The sequence below is a fragment of the Gossypium hirsutum genome, chromosome A10, assembly GCF_007990345.1.
Source record: "Gossypium hirsutum isolate 1008001.06 chromosome A10, Gossypium_hirsutum_v2.1, whole genome shotgun sequence".
NCBI lineage: Eukaryota > Viridiplantae > Streptophyta > Magnoliopsida > Malvales > Malvaceae > Gossypium > Gossypium hirsutum.
Genome location: NC_053433.1, coordinates 59,343,671 through 59,361,698, shown reverse-complemented (window position 1 = coordinate 59,361,698; position 18,028 = coordinate 59,343,671). Strand labels below are relative to the sequence as shown.

General features: G+C 34.6%; 1 protein-coding gene across 2 annotated transcripts in view; it reads left to right on the top strand.

Moving 5' to 3' along the window:
• The first annotated feature begins 393 nt into the window (after positions 1-393).
• LOC107897865 (myosin-6) overlaps positions 394-18,028 on the top strand; it is a 38,855-nt gene continuing 21,220 nt past the window's right edge. For both annotated transcript variants that reach the window (XM_016823449.2, XM_016823450.2), the window contains exons 1-13: positions 394-935; positions 2,253-2,378; positions 3,339-3,482; positions 3,730-3,875; positions 3,965-4,124; positions 4,290-4,348; positions 4,462-4,621; positions 5,159-5,308; positions 5,391-5,527; positions 5,622-5,768; positions 5,880-5,981; positions 6,353-6,410; positions 6,507-6,608. In XM_016823449.2, the coding sequence (XP_016678938.2) occupies positions 933-935; positions 2,253-2,378; positions 3,339-3,482; positions 3,730-3,875; positions 3,965-4,124; positions 4,290-4,348; positions 4,462-4,621; positions 5,159-5,308; positions 5,391-5,527; positions 5,622-5,768; positions 5,880-5,981; positions 6,353-6,410; positions 6,507-6,608 (1,494 nt within the window). In that variant the 5' untranslated portion in view covers positions 394-932. The remainder of the gene's footprint in view (positions 936-2,252; positions 2,379-3,338; positions 3,483-3,729; positions 3,876-3,964; positions 4,125-4,289; positions 4,349-4,461; positions 4,622-5,158; positions 5,309-5,390; positions 5,528-5,621; positions 5,769-5,879; positions 5,982-6,352; positions 6,411-6,506; positions 6,609-18,028) is intronic.

Here is an 18,028-nt window from a genome sequence, read left to right as displayed (position 1 = left end):
TATATTGACTTTCATTATTTTTTTAATAGAAGTCAATTAATATTATAATCTCAAATTCAGAATTGAAATTTTTAAAATTCCAAATATTTTAATTGCTTATTTGACTTTTCACATGTGTAATTTTAGTTATGTGAGCAAAATTACTATCATATAATCTAATTTAATGGAAGTTTTTGAGCTATGCTATCAATTAGACTTTAATTATTAAATTAAAAAAGTAAATGAATAAATTATTTAGAAACTAAAATTTAAATATATAAAGATTACAGGTACTGAGAGTTTGAATTAAACCTTTTAATAACGACTTAAATAATAAGACTCAGCAATTATACTCCAAAATTAAGGATAAATTAGGAATTTACGCATTATTTATTTTGATTTCAAGCCTCTACGACGATCAGCTTGAGGAAACCAAAAAGAAAAAAGAACGCTACGTTTTCTATTTCATGGAGGTGGAAAAGAAGACGAGAAAATAACGTCCAGCGAAAAAACTAGAAAGAAAAATAGCAGGTTCAGAGACGAATGAGTGTTTGGCTATGTTTGATATTCGGATTCGCTACGTTGGTGAAAAGAAGGCGCTTAACGGTCTGCCATTGTATAGCATTTATTTTTTCTGTAATGGCACCTTCCTTCAATGTGACATCTTCCTCGTCCCTTCATTTCCTATAGAAAACGAGATAAATTAAACAAAAGAAAGAAGGGGGCAATTCGATAACAATTTATCTGTAGTGATAGAGAGAAGGAAAAGATAGATTTGGTAGGGTTAATAAGGAGAGAGAGAGAGAGGGGAGGGCAAGGACTGTGAAAGTCATGATTTAATTAGAGGCAGATATTTGGAGGTAAAAGCTTTTTGAATGGCAATTCGCTTCGCTTTTGGGAGAAGGATCTAGTGTTTATTACCTCTGCCTTGGATCTGAATCAAATCAGAAACAATGGTCTGGATTTGTTTCCCATGCGATTTTATTATATTTTCAAGTTTACTTCTCTCTTTCCTAAATTTGCTTGATAGTTAAAATGTATGTATGCCTATTTTGTTGATTTTGGATTCTGTTTTCGTGAATCAATAGGCATTTCCAATCCAATGAGCTAATCAAAATTTAAGCTTTTTAAAAGAAGAAGATACTTTTTTCTTCAATATAGTTTTTTATTTATTTAGAAATGTGAATTTAAATTATATTTTATGCTATTTTGTCGAAAGTTCATTAAAAGTAAGTCTTTTGAAGAGATGATTGATTGCGTTCAATTAATATTCCAGTTTCTAGGACTAGAGCTGCATTTCTTGGTCCGCAATATTCCTAATGGATAGCGAGCAATCTTGATATTGTTTTCTTCTTCTTTTTTTTTTTTTGAATGGTATAACCTTGACATTGTTATTCGTAATTGATAACTGACAAGTAGCTTTGCTCTAATTTTCTTAATGTGCTCATGTGGAGCACACCAAAGGAACCCATATATGCATGTCGAACTCCACTTGAACTGAAAAACCCTAGGTTAGGTTCTTGATTTGGACCCTTCATCTATATAAACCACATTTAGATCCCACCTTTTTAGTGTTCTGATGAATATCAAACTCATATGTGGACCTCAACGGAACACGACTCTACCAATAAATTAACCCTGTGTCGTGTTAACATCATATACTAACCTTTAGGAAGTAGCTAGATTACTAAAACTAATGGCAGCTCAGAGAGGGTTAGATGTTCATAGCCTTATCCCTGTTCTTTTGTTAAGATAGTGATTTTTGTGACTTCAATTTTTGATTTCCAAGATGGAAATTCAAATTGATCGATGCTAGAAAATTGTTTTATGTCATGTTAGGAGCATCAAATTTGGATTTCATTTGTTCTATAAATTATAAGAATGAAATGCTTACATCATGAAAAAATTAGTAGGGTTTCAATATCATATATATTTGGAAAGTATCAGTAGCATGAATTTGTTGAATTCATAAATTCCTTAGGAATTCCAAATTCATTATTACATCAGCAAAATTCATGGATTTGAGAAAAAAATCATGAATGCTACAATTGTATGGTGTGGTATCGCTTATTTTACACTTTTTTTTTTAAAAAAAATGCTATCTAAAATTTGAAATCCAAGTTCCCAAATGCAATCTTAAAAGGATTAAATGTGAGATGCATAAAAACTATTTTTGATCTACTTGCGTAACTACGACTTAATTTTATGTTTCATACTCTCCTTTTTAAAAAAAAAAAAATTGGTATGCTAATAAACTTGACATGGACTCACAGGCTGCTCCATCCAGTATTATGATTGGTTCCCACGTTTGGGTGGAGGACCCAGATGATGCTTGGTTAGATGGGGAAGTGATAGAAATTAATGGGGAAGAGATTAAAGTAAAGTGTACAGCTAAGACGGTGAGTGCTCGTTCTCAGTATTTTGTGATTTGCTCCCCTACCCCATTTTATTGGTATAGTTTAAGAACCAGAAACATAAATGGTTTTGGCTAGTTTTTATTTTAAAATATGAGCAAACTATAAGAAACTGAAATGTTCCCAATATACATAATACAGAGGAGGATAATATGGATTTTTTTCTTAAGCAAAAAGAGACACAACACAACAAAAAATATATACTGACAATGTATTAGTGGTGCTAAAATGTGCAGTACGAAGTTCATTCCCTAAGTCCTGTTATATTACCTATTCATGTTGGCTTTGTAGATAATCAACTGTTCATTCCATGAAAAATTAAAATGAAATATAGAAAGAAAAGAGGCTTTCCCTTAATTAAAAATATCACCATAGTTAGACTAATCCTAGATATGTTTTATCTTTTAGAGAAGACCAGCTATAGTCACTAATTGGTAAGATGATGGCGGTGTGATCCAATATTTTTCATATAATCAGATAATCAAAAATATCACCATAGTCAGACTAATCCTATAATCTGGTAAAAAAATAACTAAAGGTTGAATTGCAAATTTTTCCATATATTTAGTATCCAAGAATCATCTCAGATAATCATAAATTAAAAAAAAAAAAAAAAACAGCTATCTGATGCAAGGGAAGCTAACGAAGTTACTTTTCTTTCTGACTTCCTTCTGGAAGTCGTGTTTTCGGAACTGCTTGTTTAAAACTTCTTCTTCAACTTATATGTGTACTATGTTGATCTTAAAGTGGTAAAACATATGTTGTTTAGATTATGAGCATGGTTCATCACTTCATCTAACGACTCCTGTCATCTATTCAAACGCTAAATTTCCTTTCCATATTTGCTGGTTCACAACAATACTTTCCTTTATTTTGTCTTTGTCTGAGTACATGAAAATGGAGTTTTAAAGGTTCGTGGCCTTTGCTTCCTTTCTTGTTGTGTAGGTTGTGGCCAAGACATCTAGTTCCTATCCAAAGGATCCTGAATTTCCTGAATGTGGTGTTGATGATATGACAAAGCTAGCATATTTGCATGAGCCTGGGGTTTTGCAGAATTTAAAATGTCGATATGATGCTAATGAAATATATGTAAGTATTACCAGCTGATTTGCATCCCTTTTTTATTGCTTTTTCTAGCATATTTCTCATATTGCTTAATTTATTATGATGTTACGGTAGTGGAAAAATCCGATACCATGTTTCACTTTTGCAGCCCTTCAAGTATGGTTTATGTTGGCTGTGTCAATATGTTTCTTTAATTTTCTATATGGTTGTTTTAGGTTTTCTAGAGGAATGTATTGTTGTGTGCAGCTAAACATTCTGGTATTTGTTCCAGACCTATACAGGAGGTATATTGATTGCCGTAAATCCTTTTAAAAGACTGCCACATTTATACGACATTCAGGTGATGCAAAAGTACAAAGGGGCACCTTTGGGTGAGCTGAGCCCACATCCATTTGCGGTTGCAGATTCTGCCTATAGGTAGTCTATTTTTATGCTTTCTCTTATCAGTCATAAAATTATTATGCTTTCTTGATGTACATCATTGATTTAGTAAATGTTGTGAACAGACAGATGATTAATGAGGGAATTAGCCAAGCAATTTTGGTAAGTGGTGAAAGTGGAGCTGGTAAAACAGAGAGTACAAAGATGCTTATGCGCTATCTAGCCTATATGGGAGGGAGAGTTAGCAATGCAGAGGAACGGTCTGTGGAGCAGAAGGTCTTGGAGGTAGCTCAGACTACTTAAATTTTTCAGTTTTGCAGTATGTGAAATTGATGAATTTGATGTTGCATTTTTTATTAAGGTCTCCTTACTTCTTTTCATGGAAAATGAGGTTGCTTGAATAAAAGAAAAAAAAACTTCCTAATTTGTTTTTGCTTCTTACATTTGTAGTCTAATCCTGTTCTAGAAGCATTTGGCAATGCGAAGACTGTCAGAAACAATAATTCAAGGTTGGAAATCTATACTGAGACATAGGTTTATTCCTCATTCCTTGAGGATTTTTATTTGAAGTGTCTTGCTTTATATGATGAAAGCCCCCTGATTGAACATGATGGAATTGCAGTCGCTTTGGCAAGTTTGTGGAAATTCAATTTGATCAAAGGGGTAGAATTTCTGGAGCTGCAATAAGAACTTATTTGCTAGAACGATCTCGTGTTTGCCAAGTGTCTGATCCAGAGAGAAATTATCATTGCTTTTATATGCTTTGTTCTGCTCGAAAGGAGGTAATGGTGTCTCCTCTGAGCTTTCTGCATTTACCTTCACCGAGCAATACAGGTTTATTTTATAATACTAGTAAAAAGAACAAAGATGTCAAAGTCCTGTTATAGCTTATGCTTTTTCAGATATAATTTTCCTTAAAAAAAATGATGCCACAATAATTGGATTTGATTACTCTTTTCAACCGAAATGTGGTGTAGAAGTGTAGGGATGATATTAAAGTTGCTGAAATCAGGTCCCTATTAGCATAGCTTGCAGCACTTCAAGCTCTGTGTGCTGGGTTATCAAATTGTGGTTATTTTATCTGAAAATTTCTTTCCGTGTCAAAATATGCAATAGAACCCATGTCTAGAGCTTTGTGTTCTAGATTTACAAATATGATTAAAGCAGTATGAGAACAGCACTATTTGGGCTCTTATGATTAAAGTGTAAACTCCATTGTTTTAACATCAGGTCATCGTTTTTGCCTATGTTTACTAGTTTCTTGTTACCCAAGAAGAATCTAAATCTTTTTTGGTTTTATTCCTAATACATGTTAACAGGATGTTGAGAAGTACAAACTGGGAAATCCTAGAACTTTTCATTACTTAAACCAGTCAAATTGTATTGAGTTGGATGCTCTAAATGATTCTGAAGAGTACATTGCAACTAGGAGAGCTATGGATGTTGTTGGGATTAGTGAGGAAGAACAGGTAACGCATCTTGGTCATTAGTTTAGTTGAATTTATTTAACTTGGTTCTTTTTAAGTATTTTTTTGAGTGTGTCTATTTCAGGATGCAATATTTCGAGTTGTGGCTGCAATTTTACATTTAGGAAATGTAGAGTTTTCTAAGGGACAAGAAACAGATGCGTCTGAACCTAAGAATGATAAATCTCGATTCCATCTAAAAACTGCTGCAGAACTTTTCATGTAATTTGTTACTACTGTTATCCTTAAACATCCATCATGTCGTTCTTGTGTGTAGATGTGAATGGAAAAACTCTAATATGCCTTTATTGTTTAGGTGTGATGAGAAGTCTCTTGAAGAGTCCTTATGTAAACGTGTCTTTGTGACTCGTGATGAAACCATTACTAAAGCACTAGATCCAAATGCTGCAGCCCTCAGTAGAGATGCTTTGGCCAAAATTGTCTATTCAAAATTATTTGACTGGTAACTTTCAATCTACCATAGAGATTCATTCTGGAGAGACACAAGATCACAGGCTAAACACATCTTATCTAACAGTTTTTCTCTTAACATTTGGGCACTCTGGTTCCCCAGGCTTGTGGAGAAGATAAATGTTGCTATTGGTCAGGATAAAGAATCAAAATTCTTGATTGGTGTTCTTGATATTTATGGATTTGAGAGTTTCAAGACAAACAGGTGCTTAACCGGTATGCTTTATTTTCGTCATTTACAGAAATCAATATCTTTCATGACATCCCTGTATCATTTTCATGATTGGGATGTCTAATTAGGGGAATTCAAGGTTTCAAGGCCATGATCTGTAGAGATTCCTTCAACATTATGCGGATCTCTATTTCTAATTTACTTTGCTTGTCTTGGCTAGTGTGGCAACTACCTTTTAGTTTTTCTTTTTTGACAGATGGTGGAGTTTCATGTATTTTAAAGCTCAATTCTCTCTACATGTTTTGTCTATTTTCAAGTTTTACAATGTGCACAACTATTTACCATATTCCGTAGTTTGGCACTATTAGCACTTACATGATTTTTGAAATTTTCATCCCATACAGTTTTGAGCAATTCTGCATCAATTTGACAAATGAAAAGCTACAACAACATTTTAATCAGGTTTATGCACTAGATTGGTGCTAGTGTCTTGAGGATATTTTTAGCTTTTAAGCTTTCAAAGCTATGCTTAACATGGCTAATGTTGTCATTTGCCAGCATGTCTTTAAGATGGAACAGGAGGAATATGAAAAAGAAGCAATTGACTGGAGTTATATAGAATTTGTTGATAATCAAGATATTCTTGATCTCATTGAGAAGGTATGTCATCACTTCTTCCATTTGAATTTAATTTTTCACCAGAAATCTAAATTCTGCTCTAAAGTTTTATATGTGTTTGTGTGGAAGAAGTTTATGCTTTTGTCGTGAATTATTAAAAATCTTGTGGAATAAATTTTTGGATTTAGATCTTGATCTTTGCTTACTTGATAATATACAGAATTTAAACTCCATTTGCCAAGCCAAGTGGAATATGTGACAAAGATAGCTTGGCTATCATTAGTCACATTTTACTAATTTTTTTTATGATACTAATAGTTGGTTTTAACTTTTTTTTTTTTACAGGGTAGGATTCGCTAGGTTTTGTGAAATTTGTATGGTTATAAAAACCATTTTAAAAAATATGAAGAACTACAAATAATGTTGTTGTTTGCTGACTCTAAGATTATATAGAACTTGGATGATGGTGTTTCATACATTAGAAGCTGTGATCTTGATTTTATGTTTGTTTGATATTGATCACAATTGTGTTTTAGGAAATATCTTTTAAAAATCATGAAAATTTTAGGAGTAGTCTCTTGGTAGAATACTGCACTCTTAATTCCAGTGTCCTAGGTTCACTCTTTGAGTCCTTGAATATTTATTTCTTATATTAAAGAGAATTTTAAGGCTAACTATACCTAGACCCTTGTGGTTTTAACTTTAGCATACATCCTCTAAGAAAAGTATTAGGAAATATATTCATAGAAATCTAGCACCCAAGTCTACTATATCAATTAACCATATGTGGTTACAAAGCGATAAGTTTGTACAAGTTTTAGATAGACTAAAACTAGGATATAATTATAGTATAGACATTCTAGATAGACTAATATTGTAGGATAATAAGATAAATACATGATAAGTAGAAAGATAAATTAAAATTTCAAATCTTATAATGGTTCAATATTTTCGTTACATTGTCCTTTTGGTTAGTGCCTCTCCGGCTATTTCGAAAATAACCTCCATTGCCAGGTAGCCAATAAGCCTCTCAAATTGTTGTTTTATTATCATAGTATAATTTCTTGGGTAAATGATTAGAGACTTTTAAGTTTTGTCGAAATATCTTAATCCATAATACTAGACCTAGCAATTTGTGTATTAATGTCATAATCATGTTTAAATTATTTTATATTTATATAAATTTTGATAAGTTAATAATTTGTGTTATATAGATTTTGACATGTTAGGGTATTTATGTTGTCTTTGTGTTTCATTTCCAGGTCATGTCGTGCTTCCTGTTATGTTTTAGTTATTGTTTAAACAATTGAAATTAGCGACCACTTTAAATTGTAAGTGACCACAATTTTCAAATAGTAGATCTCTACTTGGTGTGCCTCTAAATACCTTAGAATTCTAGAAACAACATCCATCTGTTCTAGTTTGGTGATTGCATGAATTGACTTACCATACTAATTGCAAAGACTACATATGTATGTATTTGAGAAACTCATTCTACCAATTAGCCTTTGAAAATAATCCTTGTTCACCACTTCTTTAAGTTTGTCGGTTGTAACTTCAAGATAGGTTCAATTAGAGTCTCAATAGCCTTAACACCCAATCAAATCAGTTTCTTCAAGTAATTCTAACACATAATTATGTTGAGATATAAAAATACCCTCCTTTGACTTGGCCAATACCATCCCGGCATAAACACTCGGTGACAAATTTTTATAAGAAACATGTTTTGGCATTGGTTGTTTGGTACAAATTTTAATTAAAAAAATAACCAGAAGTTGGATTAGGAGAACTAGGTGTACTAGCTTGGATAGACTCAGAATGAAGGTTACGATGAGATCCTACAGAGTTTTGATCAACCACTGGTTTAGATTCTTGACATTATGATAAGCATTGATCTTATTACTTTGAATTCATTTTCTCTACAAGTAAACAAGGAGTTTCTTTCGTACTTGTTGTCTTTCCACTGCATCCAAATTATTATGATTTTTAAAATCTGAACCTTGGTTTTCATTAGTTAAAACACTAGGTTTTGCATCTATGACATTTTAGAAATCAATATGGTATTTTTATTTACAAAAAAACATCTAAGTATCCCAAATCTTCAATATATCTCATCCTAAAGGCGAGTTTCTTTAAAACAGACTTAAAAAAGGTGACATCCATGGTGGCAAACATTTTTTTTGGAAATAAGATCATAACATTTGTATCCTTGTTGCTTCAAAATATAACCTACAATGAATTACTTCTTTTCTCTTAGGTCTAATTTACCTCGGTTGTGATCATGGATAAACACTTTTAATGGTTGGTTAGAGCACAACTTAGATAAAATAAAAAGAAAAAGAAAAACCTTTTGAAACTTTGAGGTGCATGAAACCTTGAAATCTTTATATTTATCCAATTGTAAGTTACATAGTTGTAAGAATAGATTCCTCCCAAAGCTACTTACGATCTTTTTTGGTGAACAATAGTGGTAGCAACCTTTAAACAAACTTAGAAAAGATGTTTGATGAATTTCAATGTCTTGAGTGAGAAATTATGTAGGTATTTATACACCATGAATAAATCTATCTAAGGAAATAATAAAGCTAAATATTTGTAAAAAGAACCCTAAAAGTGAAGAATTGTTATCCTTAAACATCAGCAATCCTAATTCAGTTAGTTTTCAACTCTCCCCATCAATTTGGTGCATAGATATCACACATCTCCAACTTGCACACCAGAATATGAAAAGGCACTTTTGCTTAATCCTTTTTGTGAATATGTTAGATAACTACTTGTCAAACGTCACATGAACTAAGTTTAAGGAGCATGTGGTCAATTTCTCTTTGATAAAGTGACTAGTAATCTCAATATATTTTGTTCAATAATGTTGAACTGGATTTTGAGCTACACTGATAATAGCCTTTTTGCCACATTACAAGGACATTTTCTTATTCCATGACAAGTCCAATTCCTTCAACCACAAGAGTTCACAAACACCTTGTGCAATATCTCTGTACTCTACGTCCACATTTGATCAAGCGACTACACTTCTTGCTTCTCTAAGTGACAAGTTTTCCTTTGAAATGTTTAATACCTAGATGTAGACCTCCTATATTTTAAAGATATAGCCCAATCCATATTTATAAATGCTTTTTATTTGGAGATGACCAAATTTAAAAGAAAGGCCATTTCCTAGAGTAGACTTTAGGTAACGTAGAATGCGAGGGGCTACTCGTACGTGAGGTTCTCGAGGATCATGCATGAAATGATTTACTATATTAATTGCATAAGCTATGTCTAGTTTAATGTGTGAGATATAAACCAGTTGTCCAACTAGATCTTAATATCTCTCTTTCTCCACTGACTCTCCAATCCATGCTTTCAACTTATGATTTCTCTCAATAGGTAATTCTTCAGGGTTACACCTCATCAAATCAAATATTTTTAGCAGCTATAATATGTAATTCCTAAGAGAGATTAATATCCCTTTCTCTAATCTGGAAAATTCAATTCTCAAGAAATTTTGTAGCCTCCCAATATCTTTGATTTCAAACTCCTGAGCCAATTTTCTTTTAGTTGAGTCATCCCTTCTTTGTCATCTCTCGTCATTAGTATGTCATCAATATTAATAATAATAAGAGTGATCTTGTTGGTGTTGAGAGTAAAGAGAAAACAAGTTTGAACTAAAACTTGTGCAGCAAGGCTCGATGCTTGTTGAAGAAACAAAACAGAAATGAAAGGAGGAATTGAAAAACAAAGAATGTGGAGAGTATTTTGAATGAATAATTTCAATGAATTTTCATTAATTTAAACAATGGCATAATGCCAATACAAATATCAAAACATTTTTTGATCAAGGTAAGGTAAACATCACCTAAACATTACCTAACTCCACTAATTACATTGAAAATGAAAGACTATGTTTGCACACTTGGAAAAGCTGTTTTATCAGCTCAAATGTCAAAAAAATACATCAAATACATTATCAACTTAGTTCAAATTTAACTAGATTACAAAACATAACAAAAACACAAGTTGAAATTGGATAGCAACATTGAACTTCAGCTGCTGCATGCATGGCTCGACTGCATTTGCTTCATGTCTGCTTGTGATGCATGGAGACCAGCTTCAACACTCCTCCTTGGTCTCCATGTTGCAAATTTCCATTTGCTTTCTCAATTCAATAAACCTTGACATATTAAGAGGTTTAGTTAAAATGTCAGCAAGTTGCTCTTTAGAACTACAATGAACCAGTTCCACTTCTCTAGCTAGTTCCATCTCTCTAATAACATGAAGCTTGATATTGAAGTGTTTTGTTTTTCCATGAAAAATCGGACTCTTTGCAATTGTAACAGTAGATTTGTTGTCACACATTATCTCTGTTGCTCCCTCTTGATGTAGGTTTAAATCAGTCAAGACTTTTCTTAGCCACACAGCTTGGTTAACAGCTCCAGCTGCTGCTACATACTCTGCCTCAGCAGTTGACTAAGAAACTACATTTTGTTTCTTTGAGCTCTAACAAAAAATGGCTGAGCCAAGGGTGAAAACATACCTTGAGGTGCTCTTCATGTCATCCATCGAGCCAGCCCAGTCATTGTCAGTATTGGTTAACAGCTCCAGCTGCTGCTACATACTCTGCCTCAGCAGTTGACTAAGCAACTACATTTTGTTTCTTCGAGCTCTAACAAAAAATGGCTGAGCCAAGGGTGAAAACATACCTTGAGGTGCTCTTCATGTCATCCATCGAGCAAGTCCAGTCACTGTCAGTATAGCCAACAAATCTAAGGCTCTCAGCCTTGCTATACAGCATTCCATAGCTTAGGGTACCTTTGATGTACTTGAGAATCCTTTTTGCTGCTTGAAAATGTTTCTGATTGTAACAATGCATGAACCTCGAGAGTAAGCTTACACCAAACATAATGTCTGGCCTAGTGGCAGTCAGGTATAGTAAACAACCAACTAGACTCCTATAGACAGTCTCATCAACTTGCTTAGAAATGACTTAGCTCGATAGCTTTTCTCCCATAGCAACAGGAGTGCTTGTTGCTTTACTGCTTTGCATGGTGAACTTGGTCAGAATTTTTGAGGCAAAGGTTTTCTGGCTTAGGAATATTCCATTTTCAGTTTGTGACACCTCCATACCAAGAAAGTAGGTTATCCTTCATAGATCAGACATCTCAAACTCCTGCTCCATTTTGGCTTTAAAATCAGCCAACATTGATTGGTCTTCTCCTGTGACCAAAAGATCATCAACATACAGGGACACAATGAGCTGTCGATCCTGCTATACCAGGCTCTAGGAGCTTGTTTCAAGCCATACAAGGCATTTTTAAGCCTGTATACCATGTGTTCTTTTTCAGACACAACAAATCCTTGAGGTTGATCAATGTAGATTTCTTCTTCAAGGAAGTCATTTAGAAATGCTGACTTTACATTGAGCTGATGGATCTTCCATTGCATTTGTGCAGCTAAAGCAACCAGCAACCTGATAGTGTCTAGCCTGGCCACTGGTGCAAATGTCTCCATGTAGTCCAGGCTATATCTCTAACTAAACCCTTTCACAATTAGCCTAGCTTTGAGTTTGTTCAAGCTCCCATCTGCATTCTGCTTGGCTCGATAAATTCATTTTACCCCAATGACCTGTCTGTTGGCTGGTCTTGCAACTAACTCCCATGTCTGGTTCTTTTCAATCATGGCAATTTCATCATTCATTGCTTGTTTCCAGCCTTCATAAGCTTCAGCATCTTCAAAACAGCTTGGTTCTACCTGAGCTACCTGAGCCCTTTCATAAATGTCAGCCATTGTTCTTGTACCCCTAACTAGTTCATCATCAATGTCCATTTTAAGACCATTTTGATCAGCCTCAGTCTGGTCAGCCACAAGTTCTTCTGAAACTGTCTCTGGCTCATTCTTCTCCCAATTCCAGATTGTTTTTCTCATTGAACACTACATCTCTGCTTACTAGCACTTTGTTTGTTGAAGGATCCAAGATCCTATAGCCTTTTTTTCTGAGCTATAGCCTACCAAAATGCCTGCTTGGGCTTTTTTATCCAGATTGCCTCTTTTTGCAACTGGTACTTGTGCATAACACAGGCAACTAAAGACCCTCAAGTGAGCCAATGATGGCTTGAGCCTGAACTAGGCTTCAAATGGTGTTTTGTGAGCCAAAGCCTTGGTTGGAACTGTGTTGACTACCTTAGCCCACAAGTTCTTGGGCAGATTTTTCTCAAACAACAAGCACCTGGCCATATCCATTAGACTTCGATTCTTTCTTTCACTTACACCATTCTGTTGAGGTGTGTAAGTATTAGTAAACTGATGTTTGATGCATTGTTCATCACAAAAGGTTTGAAACTGAGCTAAGGTATACTCAGTTCCGTTATCAGACCTTAAGATCTTGAGCTCGCAACTTGTTTCTATTTCAGAAGCAGCCTTGAACTTCCAAAACATAGAGGTCACCTCTGATTTATGCTTCAAAAAGTAAATCCAGCAGTATCTTGAACAATCATCAATAAACAGAATGAAATACTTACTTTCATTCAGTGATTATAAATTCGGCAAGAATATTAGGGTGTCCATAAGGATTTCCAATTCTTGTAATAGCAATGTTGAGTTTTCGGTTCATACAATTAAGTTCTTTTTGCACATTCATCTATAGTTCTTCGAGTTTTCGTGGCTTATCTTCAATTAATAATTTAGGAAATCCCATATAGATTATCACTTGAATTAGATCTGAGTCTTTATGGGGCCACACACATCAGTGTGCACGAGCTGTAACCTTTCAGAGGCTCTCCAGGCCTTGTTTGAAGGAAATGGCTGCCTGGCTTGCTTTCCAAGTTGACATGTCTCACAAACATCCTCATTCTCAACTGATTTGATAAAGTTTTCAACCAGATCCTCCTTGCTTAGCTAGTCCATAGATCTGTAATTGTCATGACCAAGCCTTTGATGCCAAAGCTTGGATTCATCTGAAGAAGCAATATAGGCACTATCTAGGCCTTTGTTCCAGTCCACAACAAAACTCTTGTCTGTCATTGCTACAGTCATAAGCATGGATCCTCTTGGATCATTGATTTGGCACTCATTGCCCTTAAACACAACAGTATAGCCCTTCTCAAGCAACTGAGCTATGCTAAGCAAATTTCTATTGATTTCAGGTACCAACAGCACATTTGGGACTAGTTTATTACCTATTGGAGTACTTATTAAGACATCACCCTTGCCTTCTGCCTTAATGAAGTGACCATTTCCTATCTTCACCTTTATTTTGCAGCTTCTGTCTAAGGTCTTGAAGATGGCAGCATCTGCTGTCATGTGATTAGTGCAACCACTGTCTAAAATCCATCCATTTGAGACTTTTTTCTGAGCTACTGAGCATAGCACAGCAAAAACTTGCTCCTCCTGGTCACTGTCCTCTTTTGCTACCCAAGCCTCAACATTTTGTTGTTGGGGTTGATTTTGTCTTGGTTTGCCTTTTTCTTTGCAAACTCTTTCAACATGCCCCATCTTTTTGCAAGTTTGGCACTGCACATCTGGCCTAAACCAGCATTTGGCCTATGGATGACCAGGCCTTTTGCAATGCCTACAGGGTCTATCCCATTTTCTTGGAGAATCTGACCAGACATTGGTTTTGGCTTGGAAACCACCCTCCTGGTGCTCCTCCAGTCTACTGGCTCTTCTTTGCTCTTGTGCATAGAGAGCATTGATCAGCTCAGTTAAAGTGATGCTAGTCAGGTCCCTTGAGGCTTCGAGGGAAGATATTTTTGTTTCATACCTCTCAGGTAAGGTCGAAAGCACCTTCTCCACTATCCTTGCTTCATTGAACTGCTCTCGAAGGAGTCTTATGCTGTTTACTACAGCCATTATCCTGTCAAGTATTGTTTGACAGTTTCCTCCTTCATCTTCAAATTTTCGAAATCCCTTCTCAAGTTCAGAAGCTGTTGTTGTCTTGTTCTTTCAATCCCTTGAAACTCTTCCTTCAATCTGTCCCAGGCCTGCTTTGGTGTTTCACAGGCCATGATCCTTGTGAAGATCACATCTAACACACAGTTCTGAATGCAGGACATGGCTTTGTGCCTCTTGGTCCTTTCATCAGCATGTTGCTTGATCTGAGCCACTGTGGGATTGGCTCTGAGTGGTGCTGGTTCAGCGTCTGAGTTGACCACCTCCCGGAGATCGAATGCCTGCAGGTAGGTCCTCATTTTGACCACCCATATGTGATAGCCTTCTCCATTGAAGACTGGTGGTGTAGCTGGTGAGAAGCCTGATGAAGCCATCGATTTTAAAGTGTAAAAGAAAACAGGTCCACTGAGATTACAGCACTAGATACCAATTGTTGGTGTTGAGAGTAAAGAGAAAACAAGTTTGAACTAAAACTTGTGCAACAAGGCTCGATGCTTGCTGAAGAAACAAAACAGAAATGAAAGGATAAATTGAAAAACAAAGAATGTGAAGAGTATTTTGAATGAATAATTTCAATGAACTTTCATTAATTTGAACAATGGCATAATGCCAAAACAAATATCAAAACATTTTCTGATCAAGGTAAGGCAAATATCACCTAAACACTACCTAACTCCACTAATTACATTGAAAATAAAAGACTATGCTTGCACACTTGGAAAAGCTATTTTATCAGCTCAAATGTCAAAAAAATACATCAAATACATCATCAACTTAGTTCGAATTTAACTAGATTACAAAATATAACAAAAACACAAGTTGAAATTGGATAGCAACATTGAACTTCAACTGCTGCATGCATGGCTCGACTGTATGTGCTTCATGACTGCTTGTACTGCATGGAGACCAGCTTCAACAGATCTTATTTTTAGATGTTTATGATGAGGGTATGCTTAGAATTGTTTTTTCGATAGCCAAAAACGACCATGGTTTTGCTGAATGTAGCAAACCATGCTCTATGAGATTGTTCCAAACCGTACAAGGCTTTCTTTAATCTACACTTTTTTCCTCATGTTTTTTTATCCTCAAATCTAGAAGGAATCGCCATATTCTCCTTCTCTTCTAAGTCTCGATGTAAAAATGCTTTTTTTACATTAAATTGTTGTAGGTCCTACTCAATGTTGGTTGAAAAAGACAACAAATTTTGGGATTGTTCATCTTTGCAACTAGGCCTAATGAATCAATTCAAAGGGAGATTCTACTTGTTTATTAACTCTAGACATTAAAGGAAGATATTTAGCAAACTAAAATGACTCACAATATAATAAAGAAGATTTCTTAAACCACAGACGCAATTTCTTCAAGCAAGGCAAGGAAGGATGGCCTAACTGACAATGTACCTTAAAAGGGGACAGCAAACTAGAATAAGCAACTAATCTTGGCAGTATTGTATAAGAATGTAAAGACTTTCAGACCCATGGCCTTTACCAATAATTTGCTTTGTCTTAAGATCCTAAAAGAGAAAATGGTCAAGGAAAAATGACAACAAATAATTTAGGTTACAAGTAAGCTTACTGATAGATATTAGGTTAAAAGTAAGATCAAGTAATTTTAACAAAAAAATTTATGGAAATAGATGTGTTGGATTAATGGTGCCGGATCCTAGAATACATAAATGTTGATCTATCAGCTAAGACAACTTTAGTAATGTTTGTATGAGAATTGATGGTGTGAAAGATAGTTGAATTACTCATCCTATGATCTGTATCACTGGAATCAATGACCCATTTGGAAGTTGAGGAAAGAAGACACTTTTTAGAGACACATGACTCAGCAATAGCAGTGATAGAAGAAGTGTCTTTTTTAGATTGTAGGATGGTCTTGTTAATTGATGTTTCAATATTTGATAACTATGATCTTTGAACCTTATTTTGTAGCTTTACACAAAAAATTTTAGTATGGCTTGGCTCATAACAATATTAGAACATGATTCACCCTATTTCTTGATCGTGACTACTAGTTCCTTTGTAACGACTACTCGATCCTTTTGTTTTATTACAACAAGCCACAAGGGCACTATTATTAGTTTGAACTAAATGAGAGCTTTCAATACACCGTCAAGGTATCTTGCAAAGATGTGATCTTAAATCAAAAGAGGATTTAAGGTTTAGCAACCTCGAATTTTTACAAAAGACCAGAAAGAAAACTCATTATAGTGAGTTGATCCTGATGAGTCTATTTAACTTTCACGTTTGGGCTAAATGGTTGCAAAACATTAAACTCCTTGTATGCTATCTTGAAATTGAAAAAACATGTTGTGACCTATCTCACTTATCTAGTTAGTAGAAGGCTTGGCATATTTTTTACAACAGTGAGATATTTCCTTTCTCAGAGTACAAAAAATTCAAATAGTCCATTAGTTCTTTAACAAATGCACAATTATTAGTTAAATTGATTACCTCACTATTGATAGAATCATAGATCTACAAGAACAATTGTGCATCATTTCTTAACCGGGCCTACTTAGCATCATCAATAGGTGGATTCTTGACCAAGTGGTCATCTTTATCGATACTCTTTCAATAAATTTTTACGGTTTTGCTGTAGTCTAAATAGTCAGACCTATTCAATTTATGATATGTAATCATAAACATCACCGGAATCATCTTGCTTATTATAACTTTTAAATCAGTCACTATACTTTGTAAATTTGGTAATTACAAGTTAACTCCAAAAGCCCTGAAATAACAAATAACCTCAAAAACACAAATTGCACAAACTTATTGATCTACAAAAGCCTAGTAAATTGAACAGCTAGCCTTTAGAATAATAACGAACTATAGTGAACAATAACAACACCCCAAAAACTCACCAAATGCCATAAGTGCCACCTCCAATGGAACACCCAACCATTGGGCTTGAGTCAAAATCGTGAATTGACGTTAGAGCCGAAGCCTGGTGAGTAGGTAACATCCTACATGCCCTCATGCGTCATCATGTGACTGGTGTGCAAAGATTTCAATGGTGCATGTGCTTCATGCGCTTGCCTTCTAGTCGTTGGAAATTCCCTAATAGTTGAGGAGACTCATTTGTTCCTCCCTGTGTCGATGGTGCACATTAATGATCATTTTAAAAGTGATATGAAAACATTTCATGTTTTAAAGCAGCAAAACATGGACTCAAAAAGTTGACCCAAGTGACTTTGATACTAGAAAAATGAGATTTAGTAAAGGAGGAAGAATGAAATCGATTTGGGTGAAAATTGTTTATTTGTTTTCTACCTTGAGATGCATATTTGTACGCATTATAGCTTAATAGGAAAGGAAAGAGAATAATAAATCCCTAATATGGTCCATATAAATCAGCTATAAAAATTTTCTCTAACACTATGGACTAAGTTGTAGGTAAACAAAGATTGACAATGAAGTAAAACCAAAAAGTCTAAGAAAAAAATTATAGCAATAAAGGCTTGTATGTAGCACTCTTTTTTTATGTTAAAAAACGAAGTAAAAATATGATACTAATAAATATTAACTTTGATAACATCTAAGAAAATTGGCAGAAAAAATGTTCTTAGA